Source organism: Pelophylax lessonae (genome assembly GCF_965119305.1).
Source record: "Pelophylax lessonae genome assembly, chromosome: 2".
NCBI lineage: Eukaryota > Metazoa > Chordata > Amphibia > Anura > Ranidae > Pelophylax > Pelophylax lessonae.
Genome location: NC_138769.1, coordinates 408,025,241 through 408,043,339, shown reverse-complemented (window position 1 = coordinate 408,043,339; position 18,099 = coordinate 408,025,241). Strand labels below are relative to the sequence as shown.

Below are 18,099 nucleotides of genomic sequence, written 5' to 3'. Positions count from 1 at the left end.
CAGAAAAAGGGAAAGCCTTCACTAGTAACCGGAAAAATATGAGCCCTGCTGCCGTGAGAGGAGACTTTCACTCCTTGGGGAGTGCGATGGAAAAGGATAAGTCTATCAGGCCCAATTTGTGATAAAAGCAAGGCACAAAATAAATGCAAGCAAGCTCACAGAGTGTTCCCTCAGGTATGAGCTCCTGGGAGCGCCAGTAAGCTGCCCAGCATCTGAGCCATCCATTTGGCTTAATCCCACCTCAGACCCGAGGCTACAATAAGTAAACAGAAAAAATGGTCGGAAAATAAACAAACCGACCAGAGGAGGGGGAAGGGTGAGAAAAACTGTGGAAAAATACTGAAAATATATACAGTACTTAGAAATTGCCCAAGTGAAGACAGAGATATGAAAATTGTACTTAACTGAGGAGGCAGCAGCAAAGATTGGCTTAAGGTCACATGGGGCTTTATTGTACTAGGAACACTCTCATTGGATAAAATGTTATATGTGGTTAACCCTTTTGGGTACATGCTGTTTTTTTTTCTTTTTTTTTTCTTTGAATTCCTTGATATCCTTTCTTTGATGCTGAGGAATAAAGAAAGAGCATGATAAGAGCCTCCGTGTCCTGTAATAAAATTTTAAATTATATATGCACATCAGCAGTCATATTTGCCTATCAATAGGCAGGCAGTGCTCTCTGCACACAATGGTTATTATTTTCTTCTCCATTTCACAATGAAACCTATGTGTTGGCTGACCCACTGAAAACAATGCACTACTTTTGTGGCCAACACTTTTATCTAAACAATAAAGCTCAGTCATTGTTATAGCTGATGGCTTATATTATTTCTGCAGCTGTTAAAGTGTACGTCATGGGGAAAAGGTGTGATCCCTGTTTGAAAGTGCTACAATGCACATTAGGGATAGAAAAGTAAAGTATTTTGTCTCCAGCTATGAACCCATCAACTGAAATGCATTCAGTGCACAAACACAGTGCATGGGATTTGAATCCAATCTTACTAATGAAAAAATGCATGCAACAGTTGAAGCCAGTTAATTTAATTTAGTAAATTTAAAATGAATACAAGGCTGATCGCCTGTAAAAGGATCCAATAAAACAGGGCCTTCTTGTGCTAGCCATACAGAGCAGATCAGGCATATTAGAAAATGTTTGAAACATGGAAAAATAATTTTATTCCCCTAACTTTCTTGGAGTTCTAAATTTATTCCTGCATTCACATTTGAGTTTTAATTCCAAGCAGTGCAGCTTTCTCTCTTTCTTTGATAAAGGTCCACTCTTTCTGTTTATTACACACAGTGACCAATTATTTTTGCAAACCTGTAAAAACCAGAGGTATATAATGAACTAAAGTAGTTTAAAGGCGGCCAGGATGAACTAAAGTAGCTTAACCACTTTACCACCGGAGGATTTTGCTGTCTTACGTCCAGGCCACTTTTTGCGATTCGGCACTGTGCGACTTTAACTGACAATTGCGCGGTCATGCAACGCCGTACCCAAACAAAATTTATGTCCTTTTTTCCCACAAACAGAGCTTTCTTTTGGTGGTATTTGATCACCTGTGCGATTTTTTACTTTTTGTGCTATAAACAAAACAAAATAGCGACAATTTTGAAAAAATAACAATATTTTTCACATTTTGTTATATGAAATTCCCCCCCCCCCCCCCCAAAAAAAAATTAAAAATCAAATTTTTTTATCATTTTAGGCCAATTTGTTTTTTGCTACATATTTAGGCCAATTTGTTTTTTGCTACATATTTTTGGTAAAAAAAATCGCAATAAGCGTATTTTGATTGGTTTGCTCAAAAGTTATTGCGTTTACTAACTAAGGGAAAGATTTCTGTCATTTTTGGTGGGTTTTTTTTTTTAACGAGTGTTAAAATGGCGGCGATCTGCGATTTTTTTTTTTGTGGGACTGCGACATTGCAGCAGACAGATCGGACCCTTGACTGACATTTTTGACACTTTTGGGGGTACCAGTGAGATTACTACAGTAATCAGTGCTATAAATATGCACTATTACTACTGTAAAAATGACACTGGCAGGGAAGGGGTTAATTTTTATTGGAGAGGGAGGGAATAATGTATGCCTGGTGCTTACTGACTTGTGTGGGGGGAGGTGACTGAGTGACACAGGGACAGATTGCAGGTTCAGCTATGCTCAACCCTGCAATCTGACCCTGCCTGTCACTTAGGAGATCCGCCCGCTTGTGTTTACACAAGCGGGCGGATCTCCACACTCGATTGCCCGACGATCGGGGAATAGTTGCGGTGATCACCGCCGCTCCTCCCCTGGCCCGACTCCCGCTGTAACTGCATACAGCGGGAGCGAGCCTCCGGCAGCGCCGCTGAGAGAGGGGAATGTCTGGTGACGTAGGTCTACGTCGCCAGACGATAACGAACCACTTTGCCGCAGTACAGTCAACGTGACTGGTCGGCAAGTGGTTAAAGTAGAAGTAGAGGCAAAACTTTTTTTTGTTTTTGATAAGAGTACAAGAGGGTTATAACCCCTGTCAGGTTTTTTGTTATGTGTGTCCCATTGGGGAGATTTCCCATGGATGAAAAAAAAAAAAAAACCTGTAAGACAAAGGCATAATGAGCTAGTAGACTTCTTCCCCAGGGTTTCTTCAGGGTTTGTGGGCTCTGGCGCTGTGAGTGGCAAGAGCCATGATAGCGTCACTCCTGCGCATGTGTGCAGGAGCCGCCTGTTTTCGGCACAGGCTCTGAAGGTCCGGGACAGTAAGTTGGACCTTCAGAGCGCATGCGGCGATGACGTCATCAGCTGCATGCACTCTGAATATCTCCTAAACTATGCACGTTTAGAAGATAGTCACAGTATCTACTAGTAAGGTTTAATGTTGAAAAATGTAAAGTAATTTTACTTGGGCGTCAGAAACACGAAAGCAAGCTACTCACTGGGGGGGAAACCTCTGGGTGAGTCTAGGATGGAAAAGGATCTGGAGGTACTGGTGGAAAACAGGCTTGGCAGGCCAAGCTGCTGCAAGAAAAGCCAACAGAATACTGGCATGTATAAAAAAGGGGATTCACTCCAGAAATAAAGAGATTATTCTCCCACTCTACAGGACTCTGGTCCGGCCACATCTGGAGTATGCTGTCCAGTTCTGGGCACCGGTGCTCACAAAGGATGTGCTGGAACTGGAGAGATCTCCAGAAAAGGGCAACAAAAATAATTAGGGGAATGGAGGGCATCGGCTATGAGGAAAGACTACAAGCACTGAACTTACTCTCTCTGGAGAAGAGACGATTGAGGGGGGATATGATATCAATGTACAAATACTGTACTGGCGACCCTAGCATAAGGAACAAACTTTTCAGAGAAAGGGAATACAATAAGACACATGGCCACTCACTAAAACTTGAGGAAAAACGGTTTAACCTTAAAATACGTAAGGGGTTCTTCACTGTCAGAGCGGTAAGGATGTGGAATTCTCTTCCACAAGCAGTCGTATCAGCAGGGAGCATCGATAGTTTCAAAAAACTATTAGATGGGCACCTTAAAGTGGAGTTCCACCCTATTTTTATACTTACCTCCATCTTCTCGCTCCGGGTCACCTGAAAAAGAAATGGATAATCGCATATTTTTTTTTTTTTTACTTACCTCGTAGCGAAGAAAAAATACTTACCTTACTTCCTTCTTCCTCCTTCCTCGGCCGCGGCCCGTCGTCACTTCCTGGCTCTGCAATGATTCCTGGGAGCTGGACGTCATAGCTCCCAGGAATCATTGCGCCTGCACCGGCCCCGACGTCAGTTCCGGGTCGCGCGCGTCATCCCCTTCTAAACAGCTTCTGGGCATGCCCAGAAGCTGTAGAGGGATGACGCGCGCGACCCGGAAGTGACGTCGGGGCCGGCGCAGAGCATCGTGGGACCAAAGAAGGCGGAAGAAGACGCCGAAAAGGATCTCGCTGGCTTCAAGCTGCCCACATCTGAGATGGCAGCGCTGGACAAGACGTTTGCAAGGTAAGTATTTGTCCTAACAGGTAAGTGCAACCCGGGACAGATCAGAGGCTAGCCATTGTGGAATGCACTAGCCCTGACTGTCCCGGGGGTATTAAAAAAAAAAAAAAAAAATCCAGGGTGGAACTCCGCTTGAAAGACCACAACATTCAGGGGTATACAATGTATGGTTAACAGCAAACACGCACACACATCATAGGTTGAACTGGATGGACTGGTGTTTTTTTTCGACCTCGCAAACTATGTAACTATGTACAGGTAAGCCTTATTATAGGCTTTTTGTATTGTGCAACAAAATTAACAACCACTTTAATGCAGAAGAAAAAGAACAGCAGAGTGCTGAGGTCCGTATGAAATAAAAAAAGATGGAGAGGAGGATCTGTCTGGAGCGGTGCCCATCTGGTTCCTGGTATGGTGAGTAGCTGTCCCCATCTGCCCCTGGGTTGGGGTGGATGTGGGCCCCTCTTTGGGATGGTCGGACCCCCAGATTCCCCTCCTTGTCAAGTCCCCTCATCCTGCCCCCCCTCCTCATACTCTAGGGATGTATTTGTGTGGTCTGGCCACCTTCCTGGGGTGGGGGCAGGGCGCTAATGGCGATGGCGGGCAGATGATCGATTGTGCACGGGGGGGATGTTGTACCTGGTAAGGGCTTTTGCTAGGTCCCCCATCCTGCCTGTGTGGGGCCACCATTTTTTATAGCCTATGTATTTCTATACACGGCGGCTATGTTTGTGTAGTCTAGCAGCCAGTTCTTGTGGTTTTCCATTGCCAATCATGGCGGCCATGGCAATGTCGGCGGTGGGAGCCCCTCCTTATCCCCTGGTGCTGACTTCTGGATCATTTAGCTTCCTGATCCCGCACTTGTAGTGCAGTATTTCCGGGTGCTTGCAGGTGCCTGTATCAGCGGGTGGTGGTCAGCAGTGGGGTCCTCTGTGCCTTGTGCTTAGCAAATGGGTGGTGCTGCCAGCGCGGTTGGGGTTGAAAAGGCGCTGGTAGATGCACTGATTGAAAAAGGGGAAAACTGCGCTAGATATCAAAGAAAAAGAATAGCAGCAACTTAATATGTGACAAACATCCAGGAAAACAATAAGTGAGGGAAGCTGCGCTAAGTTACAAGAACCATATGTGATAATATGTCCAGAAAAAGTCCCAAAAATATATAATATCGCTGAATCAAACAGAAAAAGTCCAAAACTGCAACCTTGAGAACGTCAGTTTTTGACGAAACGTACGTCGGTCGCGGCGTGCTGACGTCACCTCTACGAGACGCTCAGGCGGGTGTTTGAAGCTGTCCGGCCGGCAGCTTTGATTCAGCGCTACATTTCGTGCTTTCTTGTAAGTGCATTCCTTTTTATTTGTTCTTAAAATAAATGGTTTTACACTATGGGATTCTCCATTATCATTTATATGTGAACACCGGAGCCTTACTCGTGGGTCAGCCTCATTGAAAAAGGGACCGGACCATTCACAGGGGACAGGATTTTTTACCCAGTGTCATCCGGATGTGTGATATATGCATTTACATTGCCTACTTCTGGTAAGCGGGGATATATGGTGACGGTTCTAACGGGGTCACGAGTTCATTTGAGTTGGTTACCTTACACCTGATATACCTGCACAAATCTGGTAATTAGATTGTGAATATGGTGGTGGCTCATCTCACGGTTTAATATTCCATTCATTTGGGACTGTACTGAAAGATCTGCCTCATATATTTCTTATTCTGGTAAGCTGCCTATGATGGTGGTGGTTTCTATCAGCACTTTCCTTTCCTGATACACACGGGAGTGATATAGCATATCTTCAATATACAGTATCACGCTATGTCTTTGTTTTTTACTCCAACATCCACATAATTGTGCTCCTGGGTCGGCTACCGTTGGTGAGGAATCCCCCACAGATCTTCATCCGGCTTGGCCATATATACTCAAGGCTCACAATACTGCTGCATCTGGTAAGCAGTAATTACACTCATTATTTGCACCTGTAGATTTTCGGTTGCAGTTTTGGACTTTTTCTGTTTGATTCAGCGATATTATATATTTTGGACTTTTTCTGGACATATTATCACAGATGCACTGATTGTATCTTTGCGTGAGACCCTGAAGATGGAGGACGCGGCTGAAGCTACAACGGAGCCGCAGGTACCCTTTGGCACTCCAGTGCAGCAAAGGTGTTTCCTTTCCCCTCCTATTTTGACAGAGTTGTTGTTAAAGAGTGGGGACGACCAAAGCGTCCCTGTGGGGTTACCCCTATGAGGAGTCCCTTCTTAAGAAGTGGACTGTGCCACTGGTGGTGGACCCTCCGGTTTCCAGGTTAAACAAGGCATCCACAATTCCAGTCCCCAGCCTTTAAGGATCCCTCCGGTCAGCCTTTAAGGATACGGCTGACTGGAAGGTGGAGGCTGTGGCCCACATTATGTACACATTAACAGGTTTGGCAATGAGTCTGGTATTTACCATTGCCCTAGTGTCGCAAACTCTGACCGAGTGGGCTAAACTCCTACGCAGTGACCTGGAGGGTGAACAAACTCCTCCTGCCTTTGCTGAGCTGGCCCAGGGGCTGCAGTTTATCAAGGATGCCTCCTTGGATGCGGCTCCCCTGATGGCTCGCCTCTTTGTTTTTGCGTTGGTTCTTAGACATGTCTTTTGGCTTAAATGCTGGTCCGTGGACCAGACTTCTAAGAATGCCTTGACTGATCTTCCCTTTCAAGGAGATCATCTGTTTGGAGCTACCCTGGATGACATCATTAAAGGTCTCACAGGGGGGAAGAGTACCTTTCTTCCACAGGTTTTTTTAAGGGTAAGGAACCTCGTCGTAGACCTGGACCTTCATACTCGGCTCATAAGAAGCTTTTCGTCCCTCAGCATCGACTGACAAGGACTCGAAGCCTTCCAGGGCCTCCTCTGGCAGGTCAAAACTAACCTGGTCTGGCAAGCCGAGAGCGAGCTTTAGCATGAAGATGCGCCCCACCTATATCAGGGGTGGGGGGGGGAGTCTTCACTGGTTTCGGGACCCGTGGACTTCCCTGGTGCACGAAAGGTGGGTCCACAAAGTTATTCAATCCGGTTACAAAATCAAACTTCTCTCTTGTTCCCCAACAAGGTTTGTTCCACACTACCTGCTCCCGCCCGCAGACCGGTTACAGGGTCTGTTTGGGGCGGTACAAGACCTGTTCCTTCAAAGGGTGATTGTTCCGACTTCAGAACATTTTTGGGGTTTTTACTCAAACCTGTTCAGGGTCCTCGGGAAGGAAGGCAAAGTGTGTCCAATCCTGGACCTCAAGGAGCTTTGTGTGGGTACAGAAGCTCAGAATTGAGTTCATTCCAATGGTTGTGGCATCCCTGCGTCTGGGGGATTTTCTTGTCCCTATCGACATCAAGGATGCTTACCTTCGCATTCCAATGTGTGCCAGTCACCAGCGTTTTCTCCACTTTGCTGTGGGAGAGGAGCATTATCAGTTTGTGGCATTGCCCTTTGGTCTCGACTCCTCCACTCCTTGGGTCTTCACAAAAGTGTTGGCTTCGGTGCTGGCTTTGCTACGCCAACGGGGAATCATGGTATTGGGCTACCTTTTTGCGAGCAACATCTCCATCTGCTCTGGTGGCGGACCTGGAGATTACAATATGAACTCCATGGGAGTTCAGCTGGATTCTAAATTTTCAGAAGTCTGCCCTGGTTCTGTCCACAAAGCTGGACTATTTGGGCCTGACTCTGGACTCGACCGTATCTAGAGTGCTCCTTCCTCTGGACAAACTCGACGCCACAGACTCATTGGTGGCCCCGTGGGGTCAGTATCGTCTGATGTACGCCTTCCCTCCTCTCAAGCTTATTTCAAGACTTCTACGCAGGATCGAGGCAGAAGGGATCTAGGTCATCTTAGTGGCTCCGGACTGGCCTCGCCGGGCTTGGTATGCTAATCTGGTGCGGCTGGTTGCCGGTGTTCCTTGGAAGCTTCCTCTCAGGGAGGATCTGCTGTCCGAAGGACTAATCTTCAATCCTGCTTTGCAGTCACAGGCTTTGACGGCTTGGCTGTTTAACGCCAGGTGCTAAAGGATAGAGGTTTATCTGAGTCGATGATTCCTACATTGTTAAAAGCCAGGAAATCCACTTCTAGTAAGCTCTACCATCGTATGTGGAAGACGTACATTGCGTGGTGTGAGTCTCTTGGGGTTCATCCTCGCTCCTTCTTGGTGGCTCGGATCTTAACCTTCCTTCAACAGGGAATTGAACAGAAATTGGCCTTGAGTACCATCAAGAGCCAGGTATCGGCCTTGGTGGTCTTTTTCCAATGACCTTTGGCTACACACTCCTTCGTAATATTTAGGAGATTCCCCTGCTTACGCTGTCCCAGAAGGTGGCCTTTTTGGTGGCTATTACCTCTGTGCCCAGGGTGTCGGAACTGGCGGTGTTATCCTTTCATTCACCTTATCTGGTGATTCACAAGGATAAGATGGTGCTTCGCACCTGTTCATCATTCCATTCTAAGGTGGTCTCTGACTTTCATTTGAATGAAGACATTGTGTTGCCTTCCCTGTGTCCCAGGCCTAAACATCCGAAGGAACTTGCTTGCATGCCTTGGATGTGATCTGGGCAGTTAGGGTGTACCTAGCAGCTACAGAGTCTTTCAGGAAGTCAGACTCTCTATTTGTGCTCACGGACGGACCTCAAAACGGTTTTCTGCTTCCTCTGCAACCATTTCCAGATGGATCAGACAGACGGTGGTTCAGGCCTATTCCATCAGGGGTCAGGTTCCTCCTTTACCTGTCAAGGCGCACTCTTACTAGGGAGCGCAGTGTCTTCTGGGCCTTCCGTTATCACCTGGTCGTCTGTGCACACTTTTACAAAGTTTTATAGGTGGATGTGTTGGCATCTGCGGATGCTTCCTTTGGCCACAAGCATTTACAGGTTGCTGTGTAAGAGAACCTGATCCTATTTGAGGGTGTATTGTTTTCTTTAGGTGGGCTCCAGTTTGTTTTGGTTGAGCCCCTGTTGCCTGGTTGGCTAATGTTTAGCCTTGGGAATTTTTGCTGTTCCCCACCCCTCATGTTTAACACTGCTTTAGGACTTCCCAAAGAAAACTGGATTTTTGACTTACCGTAAAATCCATTTCTCTTATGTTTATTGATGGACACAGCACCCACCCCTCTGTGGAGTTATAATTCTCCTGACACTGCTTGTAACAAAACTGAGTGACTATAGCAGGCAGAGGGAGTATATCCCCCCGGGACTGCCCATGGGTGTCCTACTCCTGTAGGAGGCAGTATAACCCAAATGGTCAAAAATGACAGGAGCTGAACATCAGAGAAATTGATTTTAAGGTAAGTCAAAAATCCTTTTTTTTTAAATTGATAAATAACCGCATTAACTGGTAGTGTATTTTTTAAAATATCATCCTGAAGCTCTGCTATAGCCATCTGTAGTTCAAACCTGCATACATCCTTAGGGGCTCATGCACACTGGGTTTAAAATCGCTGCTTTTAGCATTTTTTTTTTCTGCCTGTAAATGCACCTCCATGTTAGCCTTTGTGTCCATGCACTAATAGGCGTTTACAGACGTATTGGAAGAGGTGCGTTCAACATGTTAAAAAAAAAAAAAAAAAAAAAACATCACCAGCCCATTCAGGAGAGAAGCTTTTGAGGAGAACTAATGCGCATAGAGGCGAATAAATGCTAGACGCATTTAGGTGCGTTTGCACGCTAATGCACACTAATGCCCAAAATAATATTATAATAATTTAAATGTTTAAATTCAAATAATATATTATATTATTATATTAAATTTAAAATAATATATTATATTAAATTTAAAATAATATACATTTTTTATAAATTTAGATTAATATTCTGGCCAATAGAATGCTTTAACTCAAAACACACATGCAAAATGCAGCTTTAGCTGTTTTTTTATAAGCTGCTTTTTCCTGCCAGAAATAAAAGGCATTCATAGGAAAAATGTAAATGCCCGGTGTGCATTAGCCCGTCTATATCTTTATTTAGGAAAGCAGAGCAAGACCTACATACAAGGCTATGGATCATCTACCAGACACTGTCAAGTATACTTGAGAGGCTATTGTAGCAGTCAATAAGCGATCCATAAATTATCATTGTAGATATTGTTAACAATGATTTAGGTGCTTGTATTTTGTCATGAGTAATTAATGTGTAGAAAGATAGACACCACTGGACTTTAATAACCTCTTCACAGATACCACATGTGAATAGTTTATTTTATCAGAGACTTCAGACAAGTGTCCTAGGCAGTAAAGGTTGACGTCTATCATGATGATATGCAGGCTAAGCTGCCAGTACTTATTACACGTCCCGACGATCAAAAATAAGGTACTGACATTTTTATCCTATGGAAAAAAAGGTTCATAATTCTTCCAAATCGCACAAGTACGTAATATAGCTTTGTGAAAAACTAATTAAACAAACTACTGGTAAATTGCTACTTCTTATTAAACCTCTCCATACTGGATTTTGAATATAACAAATGTAATCAAATAGAGATACTGATTCACAAAACTCATCCATGTTAGCGTAAGGCAGTTCAAATTTAGAAATAGCTATGGTCTATTCTGAAAAACTGATTTTTATGGTGTCTCTGTCTTTCTAATTTCCAGGACCCGCTTTGATTCTTTTCTTTTTGCTGAGCTGTTTATCTCATTCGTGTGCCACGATTGAGTAGACTTGTTTGGGGGAAAATGTTGTGGCTTTTATAAACTGGGCTGTCAATTTGCAGGATAAAAGTGAGAGGGTAGGGACAACAACACAGCTGGAAGGTCATCTGCCTATTATCCATGCCCTCGCTATGAAGAAAATGATAACAATTTGGTTTGACCTTTTCATATTATATTCTTTTTTAAAAAAAGTTGTTTGCTGATACTGATTTGCTGATATTGTTACTATCTTTTTCTGGACTGATGACTTTTTTTTTTTTTTTTTTTAAGGATTGTGTGCAGTTGAACCAGTACAAACTGCAAAGTGAAATTGGCAAAGTGAGTATTCCATAAATGTTAAAAAAACCTAAATATCTGTCTTGTATTGTATGCCTAGCTGAATTGAATGACAACACAAGTTGCATTTAGATCCAGATGCAGTCTTTTTTCTTATTTATAAATATTTTCTAGATTTAAAAAGTAAGTTCACCTTTTCACCCCGGTAATGCTGCACTTACCTCCATAGGTGATACGTTTCCCCCAGTGCATTTGAAAACCACACTGTTCTTTTTCTAGGGATGCCAGGATGGGTTAGAGTGGTTCCGATTGGTCAACACCAGCACATAACCTTGTTGACCAATCAGTAGGGAAAGAAGAGCAAGAACCACAAGGGTGTGTGCAGTTGGGAAAAAGGAGGTGGGATGGGGGATGGAGGTTAACTGTAAATGAGCAGAGAGATGCAGATGGCACCTAGTTGTCATTTTTGTTTCTTTTAATTTGCTGAATGTCTTCCACCTGGAATTACTTTGGTCACAAAAAGAGATACAGTATATTGGAAATTTTCATATAAGCAGTGCATCATTGTATATTACACAAAATAACATTTCAACATTTTCATTAAAAACATAGTATAAAGACTGGGTGGGGAGTTCCTATACTCATACAGTATGAGCAAGTAATTTTATCATTTCTGTTGAGGTTTCTGAGTATTAAAGCATATTCTAATTCTGGTGTAATCTGTCTTTTGGTATCAAGCAAACCTCAGAGATGTTGTAATATATCTAGCTGCAACAAAACAAGTGCATTGTGAGAACCAAAACCTGTGAATATAATTTGGAACATGTGAACTCAAAATGTTGATGTCATAAGGCAGCTGGTGGCCTTTGTACACTAAGAACACCCAATGGTTGGTGAACTTTATTGTGGCAATGAACAGAAGATTGATTGATTCAGTATTAAAAATAGAAGCAGGTTCTTGAGAGGCATAATTAATTTTGTGTTAATAATCTTTGTGCAAATGTCTAGCAATGTGAAATCTGTAAAATGTGGAATCTGATGCAGTAGTAACACTAATGTGTTCTTTGTTTGTTATAGGGCTCATATGGAGTTGTAAAGCTTGCCTACAATCAAAGTGATGATAAATATTATGTAAGTGATATCTGATCTGTGACATACTGCAATTTAAAATATTAATTTTGGAATAAAATGGGCCTATCATTGAAATGAGATCCCCCTACTCTGAAACAGGGTGTTTTCTGTTAAACAAAAAAAAAAAATCTGTTCTGTCTTTCACAATCAATCGCATAACCTATAGTAAATTTGGTGATCCGATTTCTGATGAAACAAAATATAATAGTTTTCATTGGTTGATTCTCCCCATCAGATGAGATCATCTGACCAGAAAGTTTGGCATTAGGCCACACAATCAGCTGCAGTGAGATTCCATTAAAGTAGTTTTCACTTGCCAAAGTAAGTCTTTCAGAATTCATTACTTCTATTCCTGCTTGTTGGTTTAAAACTATCCTGTGGATTTCTCTTGCAGGAAAAAGCACTAAGGTTGCTTAGTGCAACCTCCCCAGTAGCATATACTTGCCTTTCCTTCAGCTGCCAGGGACTAATTCCCTGTAGTTCCAGCTATGAAGGAAGATGTGATTTACTTCCCTTACTCCTATTACACAGTACTGGTACTGGGTGATTGGCCCAGTGCTGTCACATGGGTAAACTGAGATCATTGGGAGGTATGCTTTTATCCAGCTCGAACATGGCTCTTTCATTGCTCTTTCATATCTTCCACATGTTGAAAAAAAATGCCTGTTTTATAATGAGATCTACAAATTAAGGTACAATTTACATATAGAACAGGTTGACTTGTCCCTCATCAGATGGCTCATGCAAATAAGGGACATCTGTGTCTTAACCACTTTACCACCGGAGGATTTTCCTGCTGTACGTCCAGGCCACTTTTTGCGATTCGGCACTGTGCGAATTTAACTGACAATTGCGTGGTCATGCAACGCCGTACCCAAACAAAATTTACGTCCTTTTTTCCCCACAAACAGAGCTTTCTTTTGATGGTATTTGATCACCTCTGCGCTTTTCATTTTTTGCGATATTCATAAAAAAATGCGACAATATTGAAAAAAAATAACAATATTTTTCTACTTTGACAGTTAAAAAATATCCAATATATTCAATTTATGTCATATATTTAGGCCAAAATGTATTTAGCTACATGTCTTTGAAAAAAAAAATTCTCAATGAGCGTATTTTTAACTGCTTTAAGGCAGGAAGATTTTACCCCATTCCTGACCAGGCCATATTTTGCGATTCGGCCCTGCGTTACTTTAATGGACAATTGCGCGGTCGTGCGATGCTGTACCCAAATTAAATTTATGTCCTTTTTTTCCCCACAAATAGAGCTTTCTTTTGGTGGTATTTGATCACCTGTGCGATTTTTACTTTTTGCTCTATATACAAAAAAAGAGCGGCAATTTTGAAAAAATAACAATATTTTTCAAATTTTTTTATATGAAATTCCCCCCAAAAAATGTAAAAACCAAAATGTTTTAACATTTTAGGCCAATTTGTTTTCTGCTACATATTTTTGGTAAAAAAAAATCGCAATAAGCGTATTTTGATTGGTTTGCGCAAAAGTTATTGCAGCTACTAACTACGGGAAATTTATGTCATTTTTATTTTTATTTTTTTAACTAGTAATGGCGGCGATCTGCAATTTTTTGCAACAATCTGCAACATTGCTGCAGACAGATCGGACCCTTGACTGACATTTTTGACACTTTTGGGGGTACCAGTGACATTACTACAGTAATCGGTGCTATAAATATGCACTGTTACTGTAAAAATGACACTGGCAGGGAAGGGGTTAACTTTTATTGGTGATCAAGGGGTTAATGTATGCCTGGTGCTCACTAACGTGTGTGGGGGAAGGGGACTGTGTGACACAGGCACAGATCGCAGGTTCAGCTATGCTGAATCCTGCAATCTGTCACTGTTTGTCACTTAGGAGATCCGTCCGCTTTGTTTACCCAAGGGGGCGGATCTCCACACTCGATCCCCGACGATCGGGGAAGAGCAACGGTGATCACCGCCGCTCCTCCCCTGGCCCGACTCCTGCTGTGACTGAATACAGCGGGAGCGAGCCTCAGGCGGCGCGCGCGTGCCGCCCACAAGGGGAGGAGTCCAGCGACGTAGGTCTACATCGCTGGACGATAGCGAGCCACTTTGCCGCAGTACCAGCTCAGTGAGCGGTCGGCAAGTGGTTAAGGTAAGCTACTTTAGTCATAGTGCTCTTGGAACCTTTATTAAATGTTTATTTTTAAAACAAATATTGTATACATAAAGTTAAAAAACAAAGATATTAAACTTCAGTTTATTAACAAAAATATATATATTAAAAAAAATAATCATAATAAGGGACCTAAAAAAAGCGACCGCAATTAAAGCATTTCCTTTTAGGTGGGATATGCAGTACACATTCATTCAAACATACAGTCAGGTCCATAAATATTGGGACATCAACACAATTCTAATCTTTTTGGCTCTATACTCCACCACAATGGATTTGAAATGAAACAAACTGCAGACTTTCAGCTTTAGTTTGATGGTATTTACATCCAAACCAGGTGAACAGTGTAGGAATTACAACAGTTTGTATATGTTCTTCCCACTTTTTAAGGGACCAAAAGTAATGGGACAGATTAACAATCATAAATCAAACTTTCACTTTTTAATACTTGGTTGCAAATCCTTTGCAGTCAATTACTGTCTGGAACGCATAGACATCACCAGACGCTGGGTTTCATCCCTGGCGATGCTCTGCCAGGCTTCTAATTCAACTGTCTTCAGTTCCTGCTGGTTCTTGGGGAATTTTCCCTTCAGTTTTGTCTTCAGCAAGTGAAATGCATGCTCAATCGGATTCAGGTCAGGTGATTGACTTGGCCATTGCGTAACATTCCACTTCTTTCCCTTAAAAAACTCTTTGGTTGCTTTCGCAGTATGCTTCGGGTCATTGTCCATCTGCACTGTGAAGCGCCGTCCAATGAGTTCTGAAGCATTTGGCTAAATATGAGCAGATAACATTGCCCGAAACACTTCAGAATTCATCCTGCTGCTTTTGTCAGCAGTCACATCATCAATAAATACAAGAGAACCAGTTCCATTGGCAGCCATACATGCCCACGCCATGACACTACCACCACCATGCTTCACTGATAAAGTGGTATGCTTTGGATCATGAGCAGTTCCTTTCCTTCTCCATACTCTTCCTATCACTCTGGTACAAGTTGATCTTGGTCTCATCTGTCCATAGGATGTTGTTCCAGAACTGTGAAGGCTTTTTTAGATGTTGTTTGGCAAACTCTAATCTGGCCTTCCTGTTTTTGAGGCTCACCAATGGTTTACATCTTGTGGTGAACCCTCAGTATTCACTCTGGTGATGTCTTCTCTTGATTGTTGACTTTGACACACATACACCTACCTCCTGGAGAGTGTTCTTGATCTGGCCAACTGTTGTGAAGGGTGTTTTCTTCACAAGGGAAAGAATTCTTCAGTCATCCACCACAGTTGTTTTCCGTGGTCTCCCAAGTTTTTTTGGTGTTGCTGAACTCACCGTTGCGTTCTTTCTTTTTTAAGATGTTCCAAACAGTTGATTTGGTCACACCTAATGTTTTTGCTATCTCTCTGATGGGTTTGTTTTGTTTTTTCAGCCTAATGATGGCTTGCTTCACTGATAGTGACAGCTCTTTTGATCTCATATTGAGAGTTGACAGCAACAGATTCCAAATGCAAATAGCACACTTGAAATGAACTCTGGACCTTTTATCTGCTCCTTGTAAATGGGATAATGAGGGAATAACACACACCTGGTCATGGAACAGCTCAGCAGCCAATTGTCCCATTACTTTTGGTCCTTAAAAAGTGGGAGGCACATATACAAACTGTTGTAATTCCTACACCGTTCACCTGATTTGGATGTAAATACCCTCAAAGCACATCTTGTTTGTTTCATTTCAAATCCATTGTGGTGGTGTATAGAGCCAAAAAGATTAGAATTGTGTCGATGTCCCAATATTTATGGACCTGACTGTATATAACAAAACAAAAGACATGACTGCCAGCTTCCTAAAAGCTTATGAGCTTATAACTGGTCTTATTCTATAATTTCTCAGGGAATAAGGTGCAAACATCTGTCTGTTTTTCTTTTTTTATTAGTATGCATAATGGTTCTTGGATCGAAATGATCATCATATCCAAAGCCATTATTGTAATGTTTAAGTTTGACCTCTATGAATTTGCTGAGCTCTCAGCTGTGAATATGAGGCAAGAGAAGAATGTTGTCAGCTGTGGGATCATTTTTATTCTGAAATGTAGAAAATGTTTGCTTTTCCTCCTGACCTCAGTGTTTTTCTTCATATTGTTGATAACATTGCATAGTTATTGCGTGATAACATTGTTGCGAAAATGACTATTACTCTAAGGTTTGTTTTTGCGATAGGGGTTGAGGGACAGTAAAACAATGCAATTGAGCAGTGGTTGTACTGCCCCCCAACTGCTCCCACTTATGCTGAAAAGCCAGGAAAGGCTGGGGGTATACACATAGCACATGCTGCAGCAAAAATTATCCCCGCTGTTGCATTCATTGGGCAGTACTGCCTGCTGAATACAACCTATTTTACTCAATGTTGGCACCCCAAAATCGCCCCACAACTGAGTGCATTGCACTAGTGTGGGGTTCAAGGGGTTATTACTGGTAATGAGGAGGCATTACAATGCCTCCTCACTGCCTATCAAATGCTCCTCAAAGGGCGTTCTGAACGCAGAACTTTTTTTTCAGAGAGCACTGCTAGTGTAAGCTTACAAGGCGTAAAAGTGAACTTGTACTCAAGCAATATGTTTTACAATGCAGGGGCAATTTTGGCTTTATGGCGTTTATTATGTTTGAACAACCATTTTCTGCAACATGCAGCTGTGATGGCCATGTACTTGTTATTGAATACAGTTGTAAGAAAATATTTGCAATCTTTTCAGTGTTTTCTGGATTTAGATGCTTTTTGATCTTCAGCTATAGCATTATAACAAAAAGCCAAGACAATTGATGAACAATCAATATGCATAACCGTTTAGATTCGTATATCTATAGGATGACATATAAGCCACCAAAATCGTCTGGTATGTGCCAATCAGATTTAGGCGGGAGGGGGTAGAGGGTATTTTTGACTCATAATAAATCCAACAAAAAGCCAACAACTTGGTACTTTTTCTTAAAAGAGCCTTTATTGATGCACAACAGCAAATACAATGTCCATAGGTGCTAACACGTTTCGGCCTCAGCCTTCCTCATAGCGTGAGGCCGAAACGCGTTTGCATCTATGGACATTGTATTTGCTGTTGTGCATCAATAAAGGATCTATTAAGAAGCAGCACAGAGTTGCCTGCATTTTGTTGGATTTATCTACAGTGGACTGGTTGGCCTGAGCACCGACACTCTGTCTTCACATCATTTACATGGCAGTAGAGCTTGGGTGAGTCTTGTATATATTTTTGACTCATTCCAGTGTAGTAAAGAGTTTACAGAGGGGGATCTTTCTAATAGAAGCAGTCTCTTTCGGTCGAGACAATCCCACATGGATGCCTCATTAGGTGCCTGTGCATATGTGTGGATCTTCATTTGTATATAAAACTTTGCAGGTATTGGTGCCATTTTAGGTTGTCACAAAGTCTCTACATTACCCCCAGAGTGGATCTGGCACTTAGTGACAATTCTGCTGTGGCTCCTACATGTCACATGATCTACTGAAGAGAGGTACAAATTGGTTATCAGTGATGGGAGACTTCCTGTCACTGGTGATGATTTCTGCTGTGCCAGGACACTGAAGGTTAGAGGAAATCAGCAGCATTGTCACGTAATGGTGGATCTGGGCCCAGCTACATATGCACAGTAGAACTCCTTAGACTTCTAATGGACTTCTAATGGACTGGGGACTGCACTCAGTCTCTTGGCCCCTTATAGTCTATACTATAGTTTTTTCCTGCACATGTGCAGGAAGTAGAAGACACATACACAGGCCACAGGGAAACATTGTAGCAGTGTGCCAAAACTGTGTAAGTATATAGTGGAAGAGGTGGAGGGTGGATTAGATCAGCGCAGTGCAAGGAAAGA

The 18,099-nt window shown here is 42.5% G+C and overlaps 1 protein-coding gene across 5 annotated transcripts in view; it reads left to right on the top strand.

Annotated features, from left to right (window-relative positions):
- The window catches only part of CAMKK1 (calcium/calmodulin dependent protein kinase kinase 1), a 362,689-nt gene that overhangs the window by 144,358 nt on the left and 200,232 nt on the right, over positions 1-18,099 (top strand). For all 5 annotated transcript variants that reach the window (XM_082244977.1, XM_082244975.1, XM_082244976.1 and 2 more), the window contains exons 3-4: positions 10,932-10,979; positions 12,015-12,068. In XM_082244977.1, coding sequence (XP_082101103.1) covers positions 10,932-10,979; positions 12,015-12,068 — 102 coding nt within the window. The remainder of the gene's footprint in view (positions 1-10,931; positions 10,980-12,014; positions 12,069-18,099) is intronic.